The sequence below is a fragment of the Rhincodon typus genome, chromosome 18 (assembly GCF_021869965.1).
Source record: "Rhincodon typus isolate 14 chromosome 18, sRhiTyp1.1, whole genome shotgun sequence".
In the NCBI taxonomy this organism is placed as follows: domain Eukaryota; kingdom Metazoa; phylum Chordata; class Chondrichthyes; order Orectolobiformes; family Rhincodontidae; genus Rhincodon; species Rhincodon typus.
In genome coordinates this window covers 36,911,077-36,934,411 of record NC_063349.1, presented here as the reverse complement: position 1 = coordinate 36,934,411, position 23,335 = coordinate 36,911,077, and the positions used below count along the sequence as shown (strand labels likewise).

Sequence of the window (23,335 nt, the reverse complement as noted above, 5' to 3'; positions counted from 1 at the left end):
TCCTGAGGATGACAGACTCTCTCCTGAAATTCTGTTTCCAGTTAAGTTCCTGGGATTCTCATAAAGTTTCCACACACCAACCTTTCTACCTAGTAAAACCTAAAACCTGTGACTATTTTTTCGAGTCTTGAAACCAAGGCGATTAGAATCAGAACTGAATTTCTATCATCAATCTACAACTGTTACCATTTCAACTCCAGCAACAATAAAAAGTGGATGTGAGAAGTGATCATATTCTATTCTTTGTTTCTAGATGCATAGACAATAGAGATTATTTCTTTCCTTTTACACCCAAAAAAGACTCGTCATCTCCACAGGGACTCACATTTTTGTGTTGTGTGAATGTCTGTATGTGCGATTAAGGGGATATGGTTTTAATTCCATGTCGCATATCAAGTGTTAACCAGAATTTGTCACTGTTTTAAGAATAAGTTTTGTTGATAATAGATTGATTATTTTGAGTTCGTAGTGATTGTAACAAGGCCAACCAGCTGGACCTCATAGAATATGGGTTCCCTGACTGGGGCTGTTAAATTGGTCCAGTCAGGTAGCCCTGAGTGACAGATAAAAAGAGGAACATCAGAGATTCCAACACTCTGGTGGCTGACTTTGATGAGGCTGTGCCAGAGTCAAGGACTTTCCACATGTAAATAAAGGATAATTTGGTGACGGGATTCCGGTGTCTATGGAGTTATTTCAGAGTTCATTACAGAGACTGGGTGGGTGTTTATTTTTTGGGATAGTAGTACAAAAAAGAAGCAATTAGCCATCTTGGGAATTGAATCAACATGTTTACACTAATGGTGGAGTTCTGGAGTTTGAATATCACTGCATTCTTCCCATCCCAGTTATAGCAAATTCAATTTTAGAAGCACAGAAGAAAGTTAGTGGCTACATCAATAATAATGATGCATAAAACCACTGTATCTTTAAAACAAATAACTTGCATTTATATTGTGATTTTCATAACTTCATGATATTCCAAATCCCTTTATGGCCAATAAAGCACGTTTGAAGTGTAGTCATTATTGTAATGTGAGAAACACACCACAATGCATGTATGGAGACATTTCTCTCAGATTTTATTTCTTGTATTGTGGCAACATGATGGTTTGCATGGTTCAGCTTTGCTAAGAAGCGTTTATTCCCTGTAATTGTTCTCAGAGCTAGGCATATGCTTCAATAGGACATATCAAAGATCTGTATCCTATTGTGAAAATCTGAACTGCCCAAGAATTGATATTTTCAAAATAAAAACCAGAATGTGCTGGGAGTTCTCAGTGTGTCTGGCAGCATCTGTGGAGAGAGAAACAGAGGGAACATGTCGAGTCTATTACAGTGCTCCTTCAGAAATGCTGAGTATTTCCAGCACTTTTTGTCTTTATTTTGGATTTCTGCAATATTTAATGTTTATTTTGACATTTCAAATTTGATATTCTGTTACCTGTAAATGCAATGCACTCCCATGGGCAAAGTTGAAAGTAATTAATCTACTTACTTGCCACTGAGGTCCAACTTGAATATGTACAGTTGTCTTCCTATCCCAAAACACTGTAATCTCCTGCAGTGGGTAATGTACCACTGAGTAGTAACCTGCTTTCCAGAGCTGAAAATCATGTACTGCTTTCCTTACCGCAGATAAGCTCTAGTAGAAACAGCAATCACAAGTAGTAACTTTAGTCTTCTGTCAGTATTCAACTGTGTCAAAATTCTTATACCATGTAACTATAGCATTTAATGGATGAATCAACTGTTCATTTAGCACTATCAAGTTTGCTGTTAACATATCTGTGAAAAACCCAATTGCTCCTAAAAAAGATTGCAACTAAAATGGCATAAAATTACAATATTTGATTACATATTAATTACCGAAATAACTTGTCATAGTTATTTCAGATAGTGTTCACAAATAAAATGGAAAATATATATTTGGATGTTTAAGTGCATTCTTCATCTAGTATAGAAATTAAATGTGTTTTATACCAGATTTTCATCTTAAATTCAACTTGCTCCCGGCCAAGGTATTTATATTCCTGTTGAAGTGTAAAAAGACATTCTGTTCACATATACAGAGGCTGTTGTTCCTGAGCAGTGAGGGCATATTATCACAAGTACTTTCTCTGCTCTCTCGTGGCATTGCTCATAAGAAGTAAGTTGAAAAACTGTCTTCTAAAGTCGGATATGGTACAAGATCTAAAGTGCCAGCAAAGTGAAGCTGTGCAGCCGAGCTAGGCATAAGGAATTGAAAGACAGGTAATATTTTTAGGTGATATGGCAAAAGCAGGTAGAGTGTGTGGAGTAACAGACAGAAATAGCTTGAAGGCTGTGAGCAATGCAGGACAGTAAAGGAGGAGGGAGGTTGGGTGATGGTGGATGGGATAGGGAGGTTAGGTGGAGGATTGACTTTTAGATTGAGATAGAACTTATGGAATTTGGAATGATGAAATTTTCATCTGACAGAACTAGCATTTTGAGCAGGAAAGCAGCAGTATTCTTTAGACAATAAAATGGGGGGAAAAATGAACTGATTGGAACTGAGACCTGAGAGGGGCAGCAGGCATGATATGTGGCCAATTTCTTTTACATGACAAGTGCATTCAGCATAAAGGGCCCTCTTGAATTTAAGTAGATAAGGCTTCAATGTCTCTGACTGTCAATAGCAAATAAGATCTTCCAGAAATTTGAGACTTCCTTCAGAATCAAAAGTTCAAGAGTGAAACAAAATAAATTAACTGCATAAAATAGAAAAAATAACTTACTTCAATAACACAAGCACTCATTTTGTAGGTAAACATACACATATGTTACTTTATATAAATTGAAGACACACTAAAATTTTAAAGAAGTTGTTTCTGTATCTATTCATAAACTTAACTCTTCACAAGAATGCGCAGTTCGCTAGGGTTAAGTATTTATCATCCCATGCTCAAACAGTAGAATTCTCCCCAGGCTCCATAATGGAGCTCACTGTTGGCAGTAGTCATAGAGGCCAGGAGTTATTTTGCAATCCAAGGTGTGCACAAAAAGCATTTACAGTGACTACTTTTATGTTTTATTCTTTTTTACAATAGGCAAAATGTTGGAAAAGATGTAGAACAGAAAATCATTAATGTTGATATATTTGGATAGTGAATAGCGTCACATGTTAATACAGCAAAGCATAATGAGTGAGAAGATGTGCATAAATTTTGAACTATAGCAGGACTGCTTTTACTATAGAACATTTTATGTTAAACCAAATATTGGAGTAGTGTGGAAGTTAAATATAGACATCACTGAGTATATTGTAGAGACTTGATTCCATTCACTGTAAATTGAAATCTAATTAATGCTTTAAAATGAAATACTTGAAATCCATCTGGAATTATAAGAAAACTCATGATTTTCCTGCAGATAATAACTATGTAATGACAGTTAGACCAGTGGTGGACACGGATTTTATTCAGAAGCTCATAAAAGTTAGAATTCTAAGTGAACAACCGAGTTATTAAAACATCAACAAACTGACAATTACAATTGCACAGTGACTTAATTAGAATCAAATTGGTAACCCAGTCATAAATGTCAGTAACTGTAATTTTCAAATACATTTTGGACAAGTTCAATAGGAAAACCTCTGTAGGAATTCTGTCCAGTTACAGAGCCATACCCAGGGTAGGCACAGTGGCTCAGTGGTTAGCACTGCAGCCTCACAGTGCCAGGGATCTGGGTTCAATGCCACGCTCGGGCCACTGTCTGTGTGGAGTTTGCACATTCTCCCCGCGTCTGTGGGTTTCTTCCGGGTGCTCCGGTTTCCTCCCACAGTCCAAAGATGTGCAGGCTAGGTGGATTGGCCATGCTAAATTGCCCATAGTGTTCAGGGGTGTATAGATTAGGGGGATGGGTCGGGGTGGGATGCTCTGAGGGTCGGTGTGGACTTGTTGGGCCAAAGGGCCTGTTCCCACACTGTAGGGATTCTATGTATTTATATTCCTGTTGAAGTGTAAAAAGACATTCTGTTCATGTGTACACAGGCTGCTGTTCCTGAACAGTGAGGGCATATTATCACAGGTATTCCTGACTTGATCCTCACTGAACATTGAGACAAATGCAGTTTCAGTCAGTGCTGCTGAATGGCAATCAGTGGTGGATATGCTGCCAAGTTCTATCCTGGTCCTGGAGTGATAAGGGTTACAAACTGCAGTGATCTAATTTTAATGCTTTCAGACAGATGCCTATACAACACAAAGAATTGAACCAGAGCACAATATCAATATTGTTCAGCAATTATGTGCTGCAATTATCCGTTAAGCCTTCAGAGATAACCATGTAGCCTTTCCGGTGTGGTGGTTGTTCATATTTTACAAGCCTGAATAAACTGTTTCCTATGAAGAAACCATGCACATGAGTTTCAATTTCTGCACATTATTTTAAAAGGAGCATTTGAACACTTTTTGCATACTTTCAAGAAAGAAAATAAGCAACAAAATTTATGTTTATAAAATAACTACTCACTGGCTTGCCAGAATTGTCATTGAAGTGAAGACGGGTGCCTCCAATAGAAATCACGAGGGACTTCATGCAAATGATTCCACTATCATAGCAATCCACATTCTGAGTGGTTATTGAAATATTCAAATTAGCAGTGCTCTGCAAAACAATTTGATAATTGTGTATTCTCCATGATATTAATAGATATTTTGATTGCATTTATAACTGAATTCATAATTCCTCTGGTCTCAAGTGAATTGTACGTTATGTGATGTTACTCCATCATTTATCTATGCAGGGTTTCTTCAGAATCAAATTATAGGAATGCATCTTTCCAGCAAACACCAACCATCGTTGGAAGCAAACATTTTCACTAGGAGGGATGGATGGGTGATTGATCTGAAGATGAAACACCTTTTTAATTAGGACATACTTTGCTAGAAATGTTACACATCCTTTTGAAAAGAAACATAGTTAGTAAATAATCCGAGGGAATAATATGGAAGTCTGCCCATGAGAAACAATTGGTTCCACTATATTCTTTTTCAGTTACTATGGTAACTACAGTGTCAGTCTGCGGATGAAAATGCATCAATATTAGTAATATCTGCAGTGTTCTATGTTGTCTGACATGTGAGATGCAACAATTATATGCTACTTGCCAGATGAACCCCAAGCCATTGTCCAAGTATGGCTGTTGGCTGGTTTGGGCTATTTCACTATGAGGGACATTATCAGAGATGAGCAACATGAACTTTTCAGAGAACAGCCCAGCTCCTGGTTTTATCTCAGAGAAAGGGTAATTGACTAAGCGACCAAAGACTTTACTTTCAGCAAAACATGTGCTGAGCTTCCTGGGGCTGCAATAATTGGCCTCTAACAACCACAAACATCTTCCTTCATACCAGATGTGACAAGAGCTATGGATGAGGTGACTATTTTAACCTTAATAACCTTAATTCACCTTGAGGTGAGACTAAGCAGGTCTTCTTGGTGCTGTCTTCAGCCAAATGTCTTCTTAATGTCAAAGATAGTTATTCTCACCTCTTCTTTGCCTTTCAACTCCATATTTGTATTACAACTTTAGTCTGGAGTCAAGTGATTTTGGTAGAACTCAAACTAACTTTCATTGAGGTCATTATTAGTACCTGCCATTTGAAATACTGTTGAGTTTTTTAGAAATCACTTTATGTAGGAACAGGAATAGGTTATTTAGTCCCTCAAGCCTGTTCTGCCATTCTACGAGATTATGAGTGATCTGTCACCTAACTCCATACACCTGCCTTTGCCTATACAAAATCCCTTAATTTCTATGGTTTACAAAAATCTAAATCTTAGGTTTATCAGGGTTAAATAGGAATATATATTTTGAAACACATCCAGTTGAGCCATGATCCTATTGCATACCAGAACAGAATTGACGTGTAAAATGGTCTAATTCTGCTCCTACTTGGTTTGGTCATATTTAAAATTAACAATTGGCCCAACATCAGTTGCTATTTGTGAAAAAGAGTTCCACTTTACCCTCTGTGTGTAGAAGTGTTAGGAGATACAACAGGAGTAGGCCATTCAGACCACCAAGTCTGTTCCACCTTTCAATATAATCATTGGTGATCATCCACTTCAAACACTTTTTCCCATCTTATCTCTATATCCCTTTACATCATTGGGATGTAGAAATCTATCAATCTTTACTCTAGATGTACTTGATGACAGAGCTTCTGACAATGCTGTGGGGTAGAGAATTCCAAAGATTCACAACACTCTGTCTAAAAAATTTGATCCTCACCTCAGCCCTAAGTGGCTTCTGCTTTATTTTGAAAATATGTACTCTGAGTCTCCCAATAGGAAGTCTACTTTAACAAAAACTGAAAAAACTGCAAATGCTGTAAATCAGAAGCAAAAACAGAAACTGCAGGAAAAGCTCAGCAGGTCTGGCAGCATCTATGGAGAGAAATCAGAGTTAATGCTTCGGGTCCAGTGACCCTCCCTCAGAAGGAAATCCACCTTGTCTGTCCCTTGAAGTATTTTGTAGGTCTCAATATCACTTTCTCCCATTCTTCAAAATTCTAGAAAATACATGCAGAATTTGCCCAATCTCTTTTCAAAGGATAGTTCCACCAAGATGAGAATGTCTGGTGAACTTTCATTGCAGTCCTTCTATGTGAGGGGACCAAAACTGCACTCAATATTCCAGGTGTAATGTAACCCAACTCTTATGTACTGAAACAAGACTTTGTAACTCTTGTACACAAATTCTCTTGCAATAAAGGAGTGTGTACTAGTAACCTTTCCAATTGCTTACTGCATCTGTATGTTAGCCTTCAATGGCTTATTGACGAGCACACCCAAGTCCCTTTGTATATTAAGATTTTCTAACTTCTTACTACATAAGAACTACTCTATACATCTGTTCCTCCTATCAAAGTTAATAACCTTAAGTTTTTCCACATTATATTTCTTCTGTCATTTTCTTGCCCCTTCACAAAGTTTGACCAAATCATGTCATCTACAGACATGAAAGTAATACACTTGGCCCCCACATTCAAATTATTGGCATATATTGTGAACAGCTGGAGCCCAAGTACTGATCCTTGTGATACTCCACTAGTCACAACCTGCCAATGTGAGATAACCCATCCATTCTTACTTATTATTATTCTCTGTTTTCTGCCTGCTAGCTAATCCTTAATCCATGCCAGTATGTTTCCTCTTATACCTTGTGTTTTAGTTTTCTGACCAACTGCCTGTGGGTGATTTTATCAAAGGCTTACTAAAAATTCAAATACAGGCAATCCCCGGGTTGCAAATGGGTTCTGTACTTGATTCTGTTTGCAAGTCGTTGTGTACATCAGTTAGAACACAATGCAGGACAATATAAAGTAACTGTTTGTAAGTACAGGAAACGTTCATACATTAGATCTTTAAAACTATATCCCTGTATGGGACTGTGTTTGTAAATACCAGTGTTCGTAAGTCGGACGTTCGTAAATTGGGGACACACTGTATACTATGTCCACAAACTCCCCTTTATCAATTCTATCTACAAAATCTACAAAAACTCCAACAGATTCATCAGACATGGTTTCCCATTCACAACTCCATGCTGACTATGCCCAATCAGTTCATTTTTATCCAAACATCTACTTATTACATCCTTTATAATAGATTCTAGTATTTTCTCTGCTCCTGATGCAGGTCAACAGGTCTGCAGATCTCAGTTTTTACCTCTCGCTCCTTTCTTAAATAGTGGGGTGATTTTTGCTATCTTCCAATCTGTAGACACCATTCCACAATCAATGAACTTTTGGAAGATGATCATCGCTGCATGCTGTCTCTATAGCCAGTTCTTTCGACACCCTTGAATGCAGAATATCAGGTCCCAAGGACTTATCAACTTTCAGTTCATTTAATTTATGAAACCTTATCAATACCAATTTCCCTCAATCCCTTATTCTCCCAGACCCCTGAACTGTAATTCTGTGAGATTTCTTTTACCTTCCTAAGCGAAGATAGACCCAAAGCAATCATTTAGTTTCTCTGTCATATAACTATTGCCCATACAAATTCTCATGATTATGCCCATAATGGATCTGCATTTACCTAAACCAAATGATTTGTTTTATGAACGAACGGCAGCTTTTACCAATGTTTTTGCCAGTTTACATTTATATACAATTTACCCATTATCAGTTTCTCAGTCTCCTTTGCTGTGTCCTTAAATTCTCCAAATCAATTGTCCAAGGTAGGAATTCAGTTTAGTAATAATAGAAAATCAAAGTGGTTAAATGTACCTTTTGTATTTAGTTTAACCTCTGTTAGTGAGAGATAGGTTTCAACTACACAATCCTTTTTGACTTTTATCACTCATGACTGTACCAAGTAAATGATAAGAATATTTTACCTACCTCTCCTTGTAAATACTGAGAATTGTTAATCACATATGCTACACATAGTTTGTGTAAATTTTTTAGTACCATGTAGTTGAAGCTACAATTGACTTTTCAATATATTTATTAGTAAAATGTCCGTTCAAAACTCAACAACCAAAGTAAAACATTGCATCATGCTAAAGTTCAAAGCAGACAGTTGCTGATACTAAGCAATAACACATACTTGATGAGAGAAGTGCCTGATTTGATTAGGAATTCACAATAAGGAAGCAAAATCTGAGACAATGCACTAATTATGCTTCCAATCCAGAAAGAATGGACAGCAGGAGGTGACCTTGCGCTGTACATGTCCCACCTAGCCAATCAGAATTTAATCAAGCACAGGCTGGACCAATCAGAGTTCAGGGATACCATTGGCCTTAAGTGTCACTTCTGTTGTACCTGTTTTGATAATTTAATAAATTTGTGACTCTTGTCTAAATACATTTATATTTGGAACAGCTCTGTATTAGGTCAGACCCTGAGTCCTACAATTGATCTTCATTTGGTTTTTAGAATCCTATTCTAATTTTATTCAATTCCTCATTCTTCATAATCCTTTAGACCTCTAACGCTGGGAGATTTTTTGTGTATTCCTAAATGAAGACAGCAAAAAGTAATCATTTATCTTCCATGATACTTCCTTGTTACCTTTTATAAATCTTCCGGACTCTGCCCATAATGAATCCACATTTGTCTTCATGAAACATTACCTTTTTACAGACCTCTGCAAGGTTTTACAGTCTGTTGTTAATGTTTGTTGTGAGTTTATATTCATAGTCTGTTTCCCTTTCTTTGTTAGTTTTTTGATCTCTCTTTGTTGTATTCTAAAATCTTCCCAAGGTTTATTGCTATTTTTGGCAACTTAATAGGTATTCTTTTTTAATCTTATACAACTTTTGACTTCCCTTAAAGCTGGAGTTGACTGATATTTTTGGGGGTATTTTGTACTTTGAATGAAAATATAGTTGCTGTAAACTGTGCAATAATTCTTTAAAGACTATCCATTGTGTCAAGTACTGTCGAATCTTTTAATGCATTTTCTCATTCCACCTCAGCCAACTTGCCCCTCATACCTTCCTAGTTTCCTTTGTTTAAATTTCATACTACTCACCTTCAAACATAATGTAAAATTCTCTAACATTATGGCCATTTATTGTTAAAGCTCTTTTTTTCAAAAAAATTATTAACTACCCTTTTTTCAAGACATGAAACAAGGTGAAAAATAGCTCATTCTCTGGTGAGCTCTTCAAACGTCAGCTGTTAAAAAAGATCCCTAATGCTTATCCTCCACAGTATTAGTGTTAATTAGGTTTACCCACTCTATATATAATTGAAACCACCCATGATTACTGTATTACCCTTGCTACATGCTTCTTGAATGTCCTCTGAACAATGCTTGCTGCACCATGCTGTTTCTTAGAACCACCCAAACAGATTCTACATTTTATTTTTACAATGTGAGATCCTACCTTACTAATGTACAGATCCCATCCTATATTATCAGTGCAACACTGTCTCCTTTTTTGCCTGTCTTTTCTTGTCTGCATTTACTAATTTCACTCCTGAAAGCCTTGATTCTAACTTTTAGGAAACTTCCCTTAATCTTAAACCTCCCAACTAGCAGAAAATGTTTATGTCTGTATAATCAATTCCTCTTTATTATTTTGGAAATTTGGCCTGAATCACTTCAGAGCCTACAAATCTGGGGAATACAATGCTTTGCAGAAGATTGGGAGTGGGCTAGTAGCATTATTGGCTACACTGGATTGTTCCTGTATTTTCTGGATCAGTGCAGTTTTCTATATTGTTGGGTAGATGCCAGTTGTACTGCTGCACAGGACCAGCTGATCTGGGCTGGCTATTATTTATGCACAGGTCTTCAGTATTACAGGTAGCATTATCAACTTTATGTCCAATAAACTCAGTCATCTCTTACTGTCATTCGAACTGAAACAAATTAGTTAGATGCAGGGACCTTGAAAGGAGTTGAATAGGATCATCGACTTATCACTTGCAACTGAACATATTTGCCAAAATAATTGAACTTTATCTTTTATACATACTATATTTTGCCATGGTTATAGGTGATAGAATTCATGCAGATTTCTTCTTCCATTCGTTTTCTGATTGTCCACCACCATCTTTCAATGGATGTTTATGTTCGATGTATAGACCTCTACTTCAATCTGTTGATTATGAAACTACTTGGCTCCACTTGAATCAATTTACTTTTGATTATTAGCAAGGAAGTAGGCCTGAAACTTCACCAAATTTGTACATTACTTTAAAATGTGCTCCCTGCAAGTGTTTGGAATGTGACGCGTATACCATGCATGAGGTTACATAGTGATACATAACCCAGCTGAGGGCCCACATTGCCTCATGAATTTTCAGCCTGGCTACCAGAGCTTTCTTTGCTTATCCACTCAGCACAACTATATGGTGGAGGGTGTTCTCATGCTGGAGATGAGATATCGAGATAAGAGGCATTACCTCCTAGCAATATTACGGTTTGGAGGGAGATGGGATATTATGGTAATGTCACTGATTTAGAAGTCCAGGTTAATGCTCTGGGTTAATAGGTTCAAATGCCACATCATTAGTAGTTGGTTTAAATTTCAATTATATTAACAAATTTGGAATACAAACATGGTTTTAGTAGTAGTGACCCCAAGACAGCCATTGTCTGTGAGAGATAGTAGGAACTGCCAATGCTGGAGAATCTGAGATAGCAGATTTTCTGAAGAAGGGTCCAGACCCAAAACGTCAGCTTTCCTGCTCCTCTGATGCTGCTTGGCCTGCTGTATTCATCCAGCTCTACACCTGGTTATCTCAGCCATCATCTGTCACTTTTTAGGGAAAGAAATTTGCCATGCTTACATGGTCTGGATTACATGTGACTCCAGACACTCAGTAAATGTGCTGCCCTCTGAAATAGCCAAGCAAGCCATTCAGTTCAAGGGAGAGTAGAAGTGATCAACAAGTGCTGGCATTGAGTGACCTGGACAAAGAAAACAAAATATGCACAGACAGACTGGTCCAATGACAATGTGGTCAGGTTATGCTAGTTCCCATTTCATTTAATGCTGATCCTTGCTCGTACTTCTATCTTCTAAACTTCAGCTGTGTTCAAGACAGTCAGACACTGAATTCTCTCAACCACAACATATTTTGTGCCTATAGAATTCACTCAGTATTTCCTAAAGTAGAATGCAACATCAGGTTTATGGATTTGTCGGTTGGGAGTATGCAGTTCAGCAGGAAATCTCCTATGTCTGTGTTAGCTTAAGTTATAAAACATCATAGAATCTGGAATCAATATTGAGGTTCCCCCAAGGCAACTCTTATCCAAACAGAAAAACCCAGGGATGGTAAAAGAGAAGTCTGAGATTGAAGCTGATAAATATGATTTTATGAGCAAAGTAATGTCAGATTTTTTTTGAATATTATATGGGGGAAATTCACTTAGCATGGAGCCCAGATGTCAGTGGGAGGAACTTTATAGTGTTGATTGCTGGAGTTACATTTTAACATGAAACAGATAAACAGTATGTTTGCAGTACTTACCTCTTCAGCATTATTTCACTCATATCTAATTTTGTTCTACTAAAAATGAAATCTCATTAAAACTAAGATACCAGATTTCATTGTACATATTTTAACAATGATTTTCCTCAAAAATAAGTGTTAGATCAGTTGAATGGATTAATTCAGATTATAGATTTGTGAGTTACAGGTAAATCAAACTGTCAATTCTTAGCAATGACAGAAATTGCAAACAAGTTATATGTTCATACCTAACCCACTTATCAAACTGGATGGACAATGTTAGATTAATTGGCCTAAACCAAACAATTCTGAGATTGAGATAACAAGGTGTAGAGCTGGATGAACATAGCAGGCCAGGCAGCATCAGAGGAGCAGGAAAGCTGAAGAAGGGTCCAGACCCGAAACGTCAGCTTTCCTGCTCTTCTGATGCTGCTTGGCCTGCTGTGTTCATCCAGCTCTACACCTTGTTATCTCAGACTCCAATATCGGCAGTTCCTACTGATTCTGAGATTGTCATGTGTTCTGTGCCATATGAGCTTAAGCCAGTAGATGGCAATGCTGTATCACACACACTCCACATTTATTGGACTGGGGTTGCTACTTTTATATAAGATAAGAAAATTTAACATGGTTATAAACATAACACATTACCAGAAAAACAACAGCTGCAACCTAGTCAAGTCAGGTGAAAATTTTACCAAGGTCCATTTTCAGACACAATTCATCCTGTCTCATCATTGAATTGATTTTTGTGCACAGCACACTGTGAAACATATCACTGACAGGCTGCATAATCAAGAAGGGGCCCAGTAGCATACATTGATAGTTGTTCAAAGGAGAAACTTACTGTACAGAAGCTGCTACAGACTGTTTGTTGGGAACTGTCTAGAAGCAAAAGCACAGAAAATAGAGCAATAGAGAAAGAGAAGACTCCCCAGAGAGCAAGGTCACAGATGAACTCTGTAACAGAGTACACAAATGAAGATTGCAAAGCAACCCCTTACAGGAGAACACTGATGTTCATGCATACTATTATTAGGACTGTCAGACAACGTGCTGTCACTGCCAAGGAGTTCAGCACAGGGCTTTGTACAGAGCTTGGGGTTTATTCTTTCCAAAATGGTAACGGTGAGCACTCCATGACGGCACTTGCTGACCCAACCATGATGCAGAATAGACAGAAACCAGGCAACATCTCAGGCAAAGGTCAGACATGAGATCCACGTTTAGTACCATGCAGGCTTAGATCATGATCATAATGGCCCAGACACCAATGTTCAAGTGGGATTATAGGATCTCAAGTAATCCAGCAAACTATCCACCGAGTGATTTCTGAGATTGCTCAGGCATTGCCCTGAGAGAGTGTCAGTGGCTCAGTACTGTGTGAACCTGCCATCCCCTCTGAGGATGATTGCATTTGTAGTTCCTACACTGCCATCAGTCCCCATGCTGTTGCATCTCAACCAACCATCAGTCAGCTTAGTCTGTGATTAGCTATCAGATTGCTCTAAAGTCCAATATTGAGGAGATAAAGCCCTGAGCTGCTTAGGGTCATTCTGCAAGACCATCTGCACTCTCCCTCTGTCACAGTCAGCAGGTTGCATCAGCCATGCCACCGCAACTGGATTAGCAGGAGCACTGGGATGGGAAAAGGCACTCAGAAGACAGTGATCAGGAGAGGGCATTGACTGGATGTGCACAATCCAAGATGGCAGGTCATGACATCAAATCAATATTAGAATCTCTAGATGACATAATCTGTCCACTCTGCATGTTGCAACTGTACACCTAGCACATGCACATTAGCACTCTGACAGTCAGGCTGCGATCACACTAGTTGCCTTTTATCGGTTCAAGCCTGTCAGCACCGTCACCAGTAGTGTTAGGGACTCTAATGTCATGACTACTGCATCCAAACTAGTCATAATTCTTAAACAGAACCATTGATGTGCCTTAAATTATATTGTCTTGAATCCTCCTGCTTATTGAGTATTTCCATGCAGAATCCTAATGACCTAAACTGAATCACGTTTTGCACTGTATAACACAGAATACACTCTCACATGCAAATTTATTAAAACTAATTTCTGATGAAGAGTCACTGAATCAAAACATTAACTCTGCTTTCTCTCCACAGATGCTGCGAAACCTGTTGAGTTTTGCTGGCAATTTCTCTTTTGTTTCAAATCTCCAGCATCCACAGTTCTTTGTTTTATTTTGTTACTGCTATTTTGTGTCTTAAGTTATTTGTCTTATACAGTTTTACATAGTCATACAAGTAACAAGTTTACATTTAAAAGAATATTCTACTCAGGGTGCATTGTGCATGCTACAGCTGTTTAAGACCTTATCTTGGTGGGTATATCAAGCGAATAAAATGGAGCCATAAAACTACTTTGCTACTTATGCTGACAGGATCAGGATAAAGTATCTCTGGATTCTCTGGAGATCATGCTCAACTACTGATAACATTGAATTCAGATTATGTAGGATTAATAGCAATTTCAGTCACAATTTTGCTGGATTTCATATCTTAAAAGAAGAAAACCTGCTTAGTCTCAAAAAGATTTAAGCATTACAGTTAGACCCTGAAAAAAAATGTAGATCTAGTGAAAGAAATACAAAAACTTTGACAAAATAAAAGACACTAAATACAAACCTCCACAATGAGTTCAAGCTCTGGGAAGCAGAAAGCATAGCATTACTGAAACAAGTTGCTCTTTGTTTACTTTTTTTAACTTTGACCTGTTTATCCATTGGATTTTACATTTCATGGGGTTATGTTACAGCAATCCCGTTCTAATTAAAAATGCCTCTGATTTTCCCAAGATTAAGGCTTTGAAAATGTGCAAGTATCTGTTTCGGAGTGATAGAATCACTAGGCTACTTTGAAACAGAAATAGAAATTAGTCTGCTTCTAGCTGTTGCTAGTAATATGCTGTCCAAAATTATAACATTGTAGCATATTTGTACACATAATCAATACAAATAAATATTTAATATGTATTTAACTAACAAACTATGAAATCTTAAATGCATGATCAAGAATGTGGTGTTAATCTTTCAATTGAATGAACTATGTATCATGCAAATTAAGATCGTTCATGTTAGTAATGGGCTACTCAGCCCCTTGAGTCAAATGGTAGGAATGAGTCTCATTCTCACCTAGGCTGTCAGATGGAGAAGATCAGAGATAAATATATTCCTATGGTTAGCGTAAATGAGAAATCAGAAAGATAGGGAGTCTGACCTTCCTTTGTTCAATTCCTAATAAGTTGCGAAGCAGTCTTTGCAAGGAAAGCAGGTGGCATGTACACACCCTTGCTCAGGAAAGAATGCATGGAGCTGTGGACATTGAAGTCGGGCAGAAATTCCAAAAAGGGCAGTAACTGTTGTTTTTTTTTTGTGCTTTTACACACGATAGTTTTAGTTTTTAGATTCTTTAGCATGTGAGGAAATATTAGGGCAAATGACCGAAAAGTGTAGACAAAGATGAAGGTTTTAAGAATGACTTAAAGGAGGAAAGTGATGTAGAGAGATGAAGGAGGCATAGTAGGGGCTTGAGAAACTGAGAAACTAAAAGAAATTAGTGCTATATTGTTAAAAGGGGTAGCACTTGTAAAATTTGATAAATTCCCTGGACCAGATGAGCATTATCATGGAGTGTTGAAGATGGTGGCCAGAGTGATAGTGGAGTCTTAGTGGTTATATTTCAAAGTTTTAGACATTATGGAAAGGTTTCTGTGGATTGGAAAGAAGCTAATGTGACCACACTGTTTAAGAAGGGAGGAAAAGAGGGAATGGTGAAACAGTTAGGTTTGACATCAGTATTAGGATGTGATACCTGGACATTTAGAAAAGAATGGTAAAACTGCGCACAATCAACATGGAATTATGAAAGGGAAATTATGTCTGATAAACTTTGAGAGTTTTTAAGCATGTTATTTTTAGCACAGATAATGGGAGACTGGTCAGACCACAGCTGGAATACTGTGAACAGTTTTGGGCTCCTTATCTAAGGAAAGATACACAGCATTGAAGTCAGTCCAAAAAAGGCTCACTAGGTTGATTCCAATGATGGAGGGATTTGATTTTGAAGAAAAGTTGAATAGGTTGGGCTGGTACTCGATGGATCAAATGACCTACGACTGGTCCTATATCTTATGGTCTTATAATGTGAATAAGTATTCAGTTATTCATTGTAGTCGAGAAAACAGAAATGCAGGATATTTCTTAAATGTTAAGAGATTGTGAAGTGTCAAAAAGTACCCATTGTTTGTTCATCAGTCACTTCAAGCTAGTACATAGGTGTAGCTAGTAATTAGGAAGTACATGGTAGGTGAGCCTTTATTACAAGCAGATTTGAGTCTGAAAGTAACTGTATAAAGCCTTGCTGATAATGCACCTGGAGTGCTGGGTTATAGTTTTGTCTTCATAACTAATATGATCATGGCCGATCTTTTTCCAGGTAGGAATGCAATAGAGGTTCACCAGTTTAATCCTTGAGATGGTGAGATTGTCTTTTAAAGGGACACTGAGTTTATATTCTCTAGAGTTTCAAAGAACGAGATGAGATCTCTTTGAAACTTGCAATATTCTTACAGTATGTGACTGAGTGGATGCAGGAAGGAAGAATAGTTGAGAACCAGAGGACATAATTTCAAATGAAAGGCAAGGCCATTTAAGACTGAGATGTGGAGGGATGTCTTCATTAAGAGGGTGGTGAATCTTTCAAAATCTCTACCCCAGAGGTCTTTGGAAGCTCAATCTTGAGCAATTTCAACAAATGACATCAAGGTATATGTGATTATTTAGACAATAGTATTGAGATGGAAGATCAACCATGATCTAACTGAATGGTGGAGCAGGTGTAGCAGTCTGAATTGCCTACTCCTGATCTTATATTCAGAGCTTAGGGCCTGGGTACCTGATGGCACAGCGCCAATGTTGCATTCATTGGTGAATTTAGAATACGAGAACATAAGAACTAGGAGCAGAATATGCAATTCAGCCCTTTGGGCCTGATCCATGATTCAATATGATCATGGCTGATCTCTTCTCGGTATGTGGTACCCCACTTCTACCTGAAGTGGCAGGAAGCCAGTAAATGGCCTTACTACCCTGCTGCTATGTGAGGCTCTTAAGTGGGCAACTCCCGCCTTCTTTTGATCCTTGATCCGCTGCCAATTTAAACGACATAGCAGTGGCCAGGGGTTCACCATACATGATGTGTGAAGGTGCCCAAAGTTTCTTGCAGGCTGCGGGGGAATGCTAATCCAAGAGCAGTTGGTGCCAGATCAAGGGACCCAGCATCAGGAAAGAGAAAATCCTGCTTACAGCCACCAGCCTGTCCTTGCTGATGGCCTCCTATTCCGGAGATGACTTTGGGCCATGGGCAGATGTAGTACCGGCAGAATCCATCCCCTCCCCAGTGGCGCTGCTGACAGTACTGTTTTTGAACTCTGATTGGCCAGCAAATCTTGCCAGGTAAAGCCTCTGCCACTAGGTTCTTCTTCTCAGGGAAGGCCCATTGCTTTCAGTTAAGTGACGGGTTGCCTAACAGAAGTGATCCCAGGTTCTCACCAGCTTTCCAGTCAGCAGGCAAGATCCCCATCACCTCCATCAAATACCACCTTCTGTTTCTTTAAATGAATGTTTTTATTCAATCATGGGATGTGGGTGTCACTGGCATAATTGCATTTTTATAGGGCAGTTAGGAATCAATCACATTGCTTTAGCTCTGGAGTCACATACATGCCATATTGGACAAAGATAGCAGATTTCCTTCCTTAAACAACATCAGTCAGCCTCGTATATCTTTATGAAAATCTGATATTATTTATTCCACATTTATTCAATTGAAAAATTTAAAGTCACCAGCTGCCATGGTGGATTGGAACTCATATCTCCAGATCATTTGGAACCTAGCCTGTGGAGATTGTCCCTTAACAGAACCGTTATGCTACCACTTTTGATACAGACTATATTTATAATTTGAAAACTTGCATATGCATGATAGTAAACGAACTGAAACTTAAAACTTTCATAATTAAAGAAGGAATAAATGGGGTAGATTTTAATGCTTCTCATCTAAGGATAGACCTCGTCCTGTCAGCACTGTTAGTATACCACTAGCTTGTGTCACATGACACGGCCAATGGGTATACCCTGGAAGGCTGCCTACGTGGCAATAGGATGGGGGATGTTTGTGCACTTCATCTCGAATGGCGGGCCCTGCTCACACCAAGTGCGATCCACCTTGAAATACTCCACTCCGTCCTCCACAGCTTGTGCACACAGAATCCTCATTCTGTAAACATCAGAAACCCTGACTGCAGCCAGATAAATGCCCAGTTGGGATTAAATCCCTTTGGTGCTCCCAAAAATGGTCATGAATTAGAGAAGATACCCAGGCAAAAATTGACATTGGTTGACTTATGGTTTGCACTCATGGAAGTACCTCTATGCACTCTCTATTAACAGCAGCTGTAATTAAATTGAGAGAAATACGCTGTTTATGTCCCTATATACGCGCAATAACAATGGACAAAATAATAATCATTGTTGATGATCCCTGAGTCGGTATTTAGAAATTAAATTTATCAACATATGGTTTAAGTTTGGAATGGAATATTAATGTAATTATCCTTGCATGGAAATTCTAAACAATTTTATTGGTCACAAAATAAAGCGCTTAAATAGATATTACAAATTAATTGGTTATCATAATCCTAAATTTGAAAGAACAGTATGAAATATCCCTAAAGCTACAATTCACTGTGATCTTCACTGACAAGATAAGTTTTGACACCAATTTATCAATACTAGTAAAATAAAGGCAACAGAAGCATATATATTGTTGAAGGGCGGTCAGCTTAAATGCAATTTTTAAAAAAATGTATTGATAGTGATTTCGGAAAACAACATTATTCTCAATTACTGCTATTGATCTGGAGGATAAGTGGGCACATGAGTCATAAACACCCAGGAAAACAGTTCTGTGGCACATCTCCCTTCACCACAGGAGCTTGATTCTGAATCCTTTTCAGGCTAATGAGGTGATGCCAATCTCCAGTCAGTCATGAGAGTCCTATCTCAGCCCAGTTCTTCTCTATTTCTTTTCTGCTTTGAGTATATAGTATAAAAGCTGGAACAAAATTCACTGACATTTTAAAAGAGGTTACAGCTCTAAAAAAACTTGAAAAGTTTTTGTTTTAAATAAGCCACTTGAAGAATTCCAGGCTAAAGAAAAGGTGAACCGTTGGCATGTGTACTTAGGTACATATTCCAAAAGAATTATCTCCTTCCAGTATTACACATTGTTCATTTCAATCAATTAACTATTGTGGTGATAGATGAAATCTCTGGCATAGTTGAGCTGGTTCCACATGCTATTTATCCTCTCTAAATGAATCAGAATCAGTTTTTGCCAACCTTGATTTCTTTTACAGAAAGCTCATGGCAGATTACTCCCATGCGTAGCACTGCACAGATTTGGTAAACTATTTCAAAATCATGTTTAGAAAAGAAATAACTATCCAGTTATGCACCATTTACTCACTAATATGCTGAGATACAGAGTACGAGGATGATATAGAGCTGTAGTCATAGAGTTATGCAGCACGGAAAAAGACCCTTCAGTCCAACTTGTCCACACCAACCAGCTAATCCAAATTAGTCTAGTCCCATTTGCCAGCATTGGGCCCATATCCCTCTAAACTCTTCCTATTCATGTACCCACCCAGATGCCTTTTAAATGTAATTGTACCACCCTCCACCACTTCCTCTGGCAGTTCATTCCATACACGCATCCATGTGAAATGTTTGTCCCTCAGGTGCTTTTTAAATCTTCCCCTTCTCACATTAAACGTATGTTATTTAGTTTTGGACTCCCCTATTCTGGAAAAAAGACCTTAGCTATTCAGCCAATCCATGCTACTCCTAATTTTATAAATCTCTGTAAGGTCACCAGTCAACCTCTGATGCTCCAGGAAAAATAGCCCCAGCCTATTCAGCCTTTCCCTATAGCTCAAACCCTCCAACCCCGGCAACATTCATATAAATATTTTCTGAACCTTTTCAAGTTTCATAACATCTTTTCTATAGCTGGGAGACCAGAATTGAACGCAGTACTCCAATAGTGGCCTAACTAATGTACTGTATAGGCACAACATGATCTCCCAACTTCTATACTCAATGCACTGACCAATAAAGGCAAACATACTAAACAACTTCTTCACCACCCTCTTTATCTGAGATTCCACTTTCAAGGAACTCTACATCTGCATTCTAGGTCTCTTTGTTCAGCAACACTTCCCCAGGGTCCTAACATTCACTGTCTAAGTCCTGTTCTGGTTTGTCTTACCAAAATGCAACACCTCACATTTATCTAAATTAAACTCCATCTACCACTCCTCAGCCCATTGGCCCAACCAATCAAGGTCCTGATGTACTCTGAGATAATCTTCTTCACTCTCCACTACATCACCAATTTTGGTGTCATCTGCAAACATGCTACCCATGCCTACTATATTCACATCCAAATCATTTATATCTCTTGTAATAGAATCCTGGGGGAAGTAGAAAGCAAACTGGAAAATGAAATTTTGTAGCATCATTCTATTGGTTACAGTGAGGTTTTTGAATTTCTTTTTAAATGTTAATGGTGCCTAATCAGATCATAATATTGATCTCACAGATGGTAGCAGTTGTGGGTTTGGAAGGTGCTGTTTAAGGAGCTTTGGCAAGTTTCTGTAACGCATCTTGTAAATGGCACACAGTGCTGCTATTGGGTGTTGGTGGTGGAGGGAGTAAATGTTTGTGGACACGGTGCCAATCAAGTGGGCTGCATTTTTGAATGATTGAATGAATAAATGATTTATTGTGACCTGTATTCAACAAATAAATACAGTGAAAAGAATAATAGTTTTTCAAGATGGCGGTGGAGTAGCAGTGCTGCATCCGAGCTCCTGGCCTAGGGCTCATCCGCTTCTGTCTGCTTTCTTTGTTTTGTTTTTGTTTTCTTTTAACTTTGCTCTTTTCTTTTCCTCTCTTTTTTTTTCTTGTGTTTTTCTCTCTAAAAGGCTTTGCTGTGTCTTTGGCAGGACAAGAGCTAGGTCCAGTTTCCCGAGGACGTGCGACTGTGGTGACAAGAGTCATCTCCTCAGGGAGAGCGAGCCCAGTGCTGAGGAGAGCAAGCCCTTCAGGGAGCTCGGAATGGCAGCCAGTGTGGGCACAGTGGTGAGTGATGGCACCAGAACATGGCTACTTCGAGGCTGGTGGGCCCACAAGCACAGACCTCGATGCGGTGGTGGCAGCACCAGCTTTCAAGATGGTGTTGAGAGCAGAGCGACCTCTGCAAGTAAGTGTCAGAATTGGGATGTTTGGCTTCAGCTGCAGCATTAGGCCCAAATCGGTACTGCTGGTGGATGGATGGGATGGGCGGTGGCTTGGTAGGCCCAGTGTGGTACTCCTGGAATGCAGTAGTGGCAATGGTAGGCCCAGAGCAGGGCTCCTGGAATGGACTGTGGTGCGGGGGAATCATTGTGCCCGGAGCCCATTGTGGAGACTCCCCCCTTCCCGTCCAATGTGAAGCAGAACACAGGAGGGGAGGGAGAATTCTGTTTTTGGTTGTATTCTGGTTGGTCTCAGATTCCTCTGTAACTCAAGATGGCGCCCGAGTATGGCAACATATTACACTTTTCACTGCATTTATTTGTTAAACACAAGTGACAATAAATCATTCATTCAAAAAATGCAACCTTTAAAACCACAGATTCCATTACAACGTAATGTACGTTTGTTGAAAAACATTTTTGTATGTATGTCGATGACTTAGTACAGTCACTCTTTGTTATAAACAGTGAATGCAAAATGTGCTTTAATGAAGCACGTTGTGCATTTAGTATCTCACATGAAACTTAGCAAAAATATAAAATTCAAGTACTTTTGCAATCATAATTCTGAAATTGATATAAAGTGGTGTCCTAAATTATACTTTAGATTTAAAAACCTAAATTGATGCTTGGCCATGAGTTTTGACACAATAATATTATGGACTTATATTCATAAAACTGTGATCAAATTAAAAGAAAAATGACAGGAACTTTGCTTGAGGTTCCCAAATTTGGCATCAGTATAAAGGAAGATGCAGAAGTTGCTTAATTGATCAAGCGAGGGAAGCTCAGAGGAAGATTTTGCTGTGGCAAACCTTCAAGCAATACTTGGCAAATGTTTAAGAGCAACCATTTGTCGAATCCGTCATCGGAGAAAAGTGAACAGAATGGAAAGACCTAAAGAGGATCTGTGTGTACCATGTTCTATGACCTTATACTTGTGTAAACCTAGCCCTGTATTGATACTTCCATCAAATTCTTGCTCACAGCACTTATGCAGTTCTTCACCAATATCAACTATAAATTGTTTTGACCAAATTCAAAACACATCATTGTTTCGTCACCCCCTACTCCTGCCATCACCATGCTTCTGCTGAAACCTAAGTTGACATTGCTTCAAACTAATAACCTGCCAATGTTTTAAAGCAGGAAATAATCTACTTTGCATGATATTGTATTTACAATATTTGGGGAGTTTACAGTTTTATTAAATTCATTTTTACGTAGATATATAAAGCGTTGCATTCCTTGCTTGGGTAGGTAATTTTGTTATTCAGAAAATTCCAAAATCAATGAAGCAGTTCAATAAGGTTAGGTTTACATACCACTTAATGTGACCACATTACTTGCAAGACTCAATAACAAAGATCTCTTTCAGGGGATAGTGATGAATGAAATAGAATTCAACTAGCTTTCATCATTGAGCAAACATGTACAAAATATTATTGAATGGGCCATAGTGTTTTTAACCCCAAAACTTTCATCAATTTTCTTGCAAATATTGGTTTATTTTAAAAACTAAAAACAAAATGTAAAACTGTATCAAAAAAAATGGTTATTTGCTGTATCATCCAATCAATTAGGAAACTTGAAATTCCACTATTGGGAATTCAGTGACCTTATTATGCATTCTTAGGCCATTGGCCAATTTTCTTTTTAAAGCCACTGGCAAAAGCAAATACTTTGAACTGCTGACTGAGAAATTAACGACAATCCCAATGACAGATTTCATGTCATGATCAAATTTAATTTGCCGTAGTGTTGAAAGATAAATTTCAACTTTAATTCCAATCTATTTCTGCTAAATCATGGTAAATGACAGAAGAAGAGCTTAATTTTATTAAAGTTTCGTGGCTAATTTGTTCTGTAGTGAAGTAAACTAATACACATATTACTTCTAATACATTCTCCTTTGTTCTTCAAAACAAGACTAGAATTATGTATTATGTCCAAAGCATCAAAAAAGCCTGTAGAAATGTGAGAAAC

The 23,335-nt window shown here is 38.2% G+C and overlaps 1 protein-coding gene across 1 annotated transcript in view; it reads right to left on the bottom strand.

Annotated features, from left to right (window-relative positions):
• Positions 1 to 23,335, bottom strand: part of otogl (otogelin-like) — a 198,108-nt gene that overhangs the window by 118,247 nt on the left and 56,526 nt on the right. The window contains exons 26-27 of the mRNA XM_048607915.1: positions 4,495 to 4,629; positions 1,499 to 1,645 (exon numbers count right to left, since the gene is read on the bottom strand). Of these exons, the coding sequence (XP_048463872.1) occupies positions 1,499 to 1,645; positions 4,495 to 4,629 (282 nt within the window). The remainder of the gene's footprint in view (positions 1 to 1,498; positions 1,646 to 4,494; positions 4,630 to 23,335) is intronic.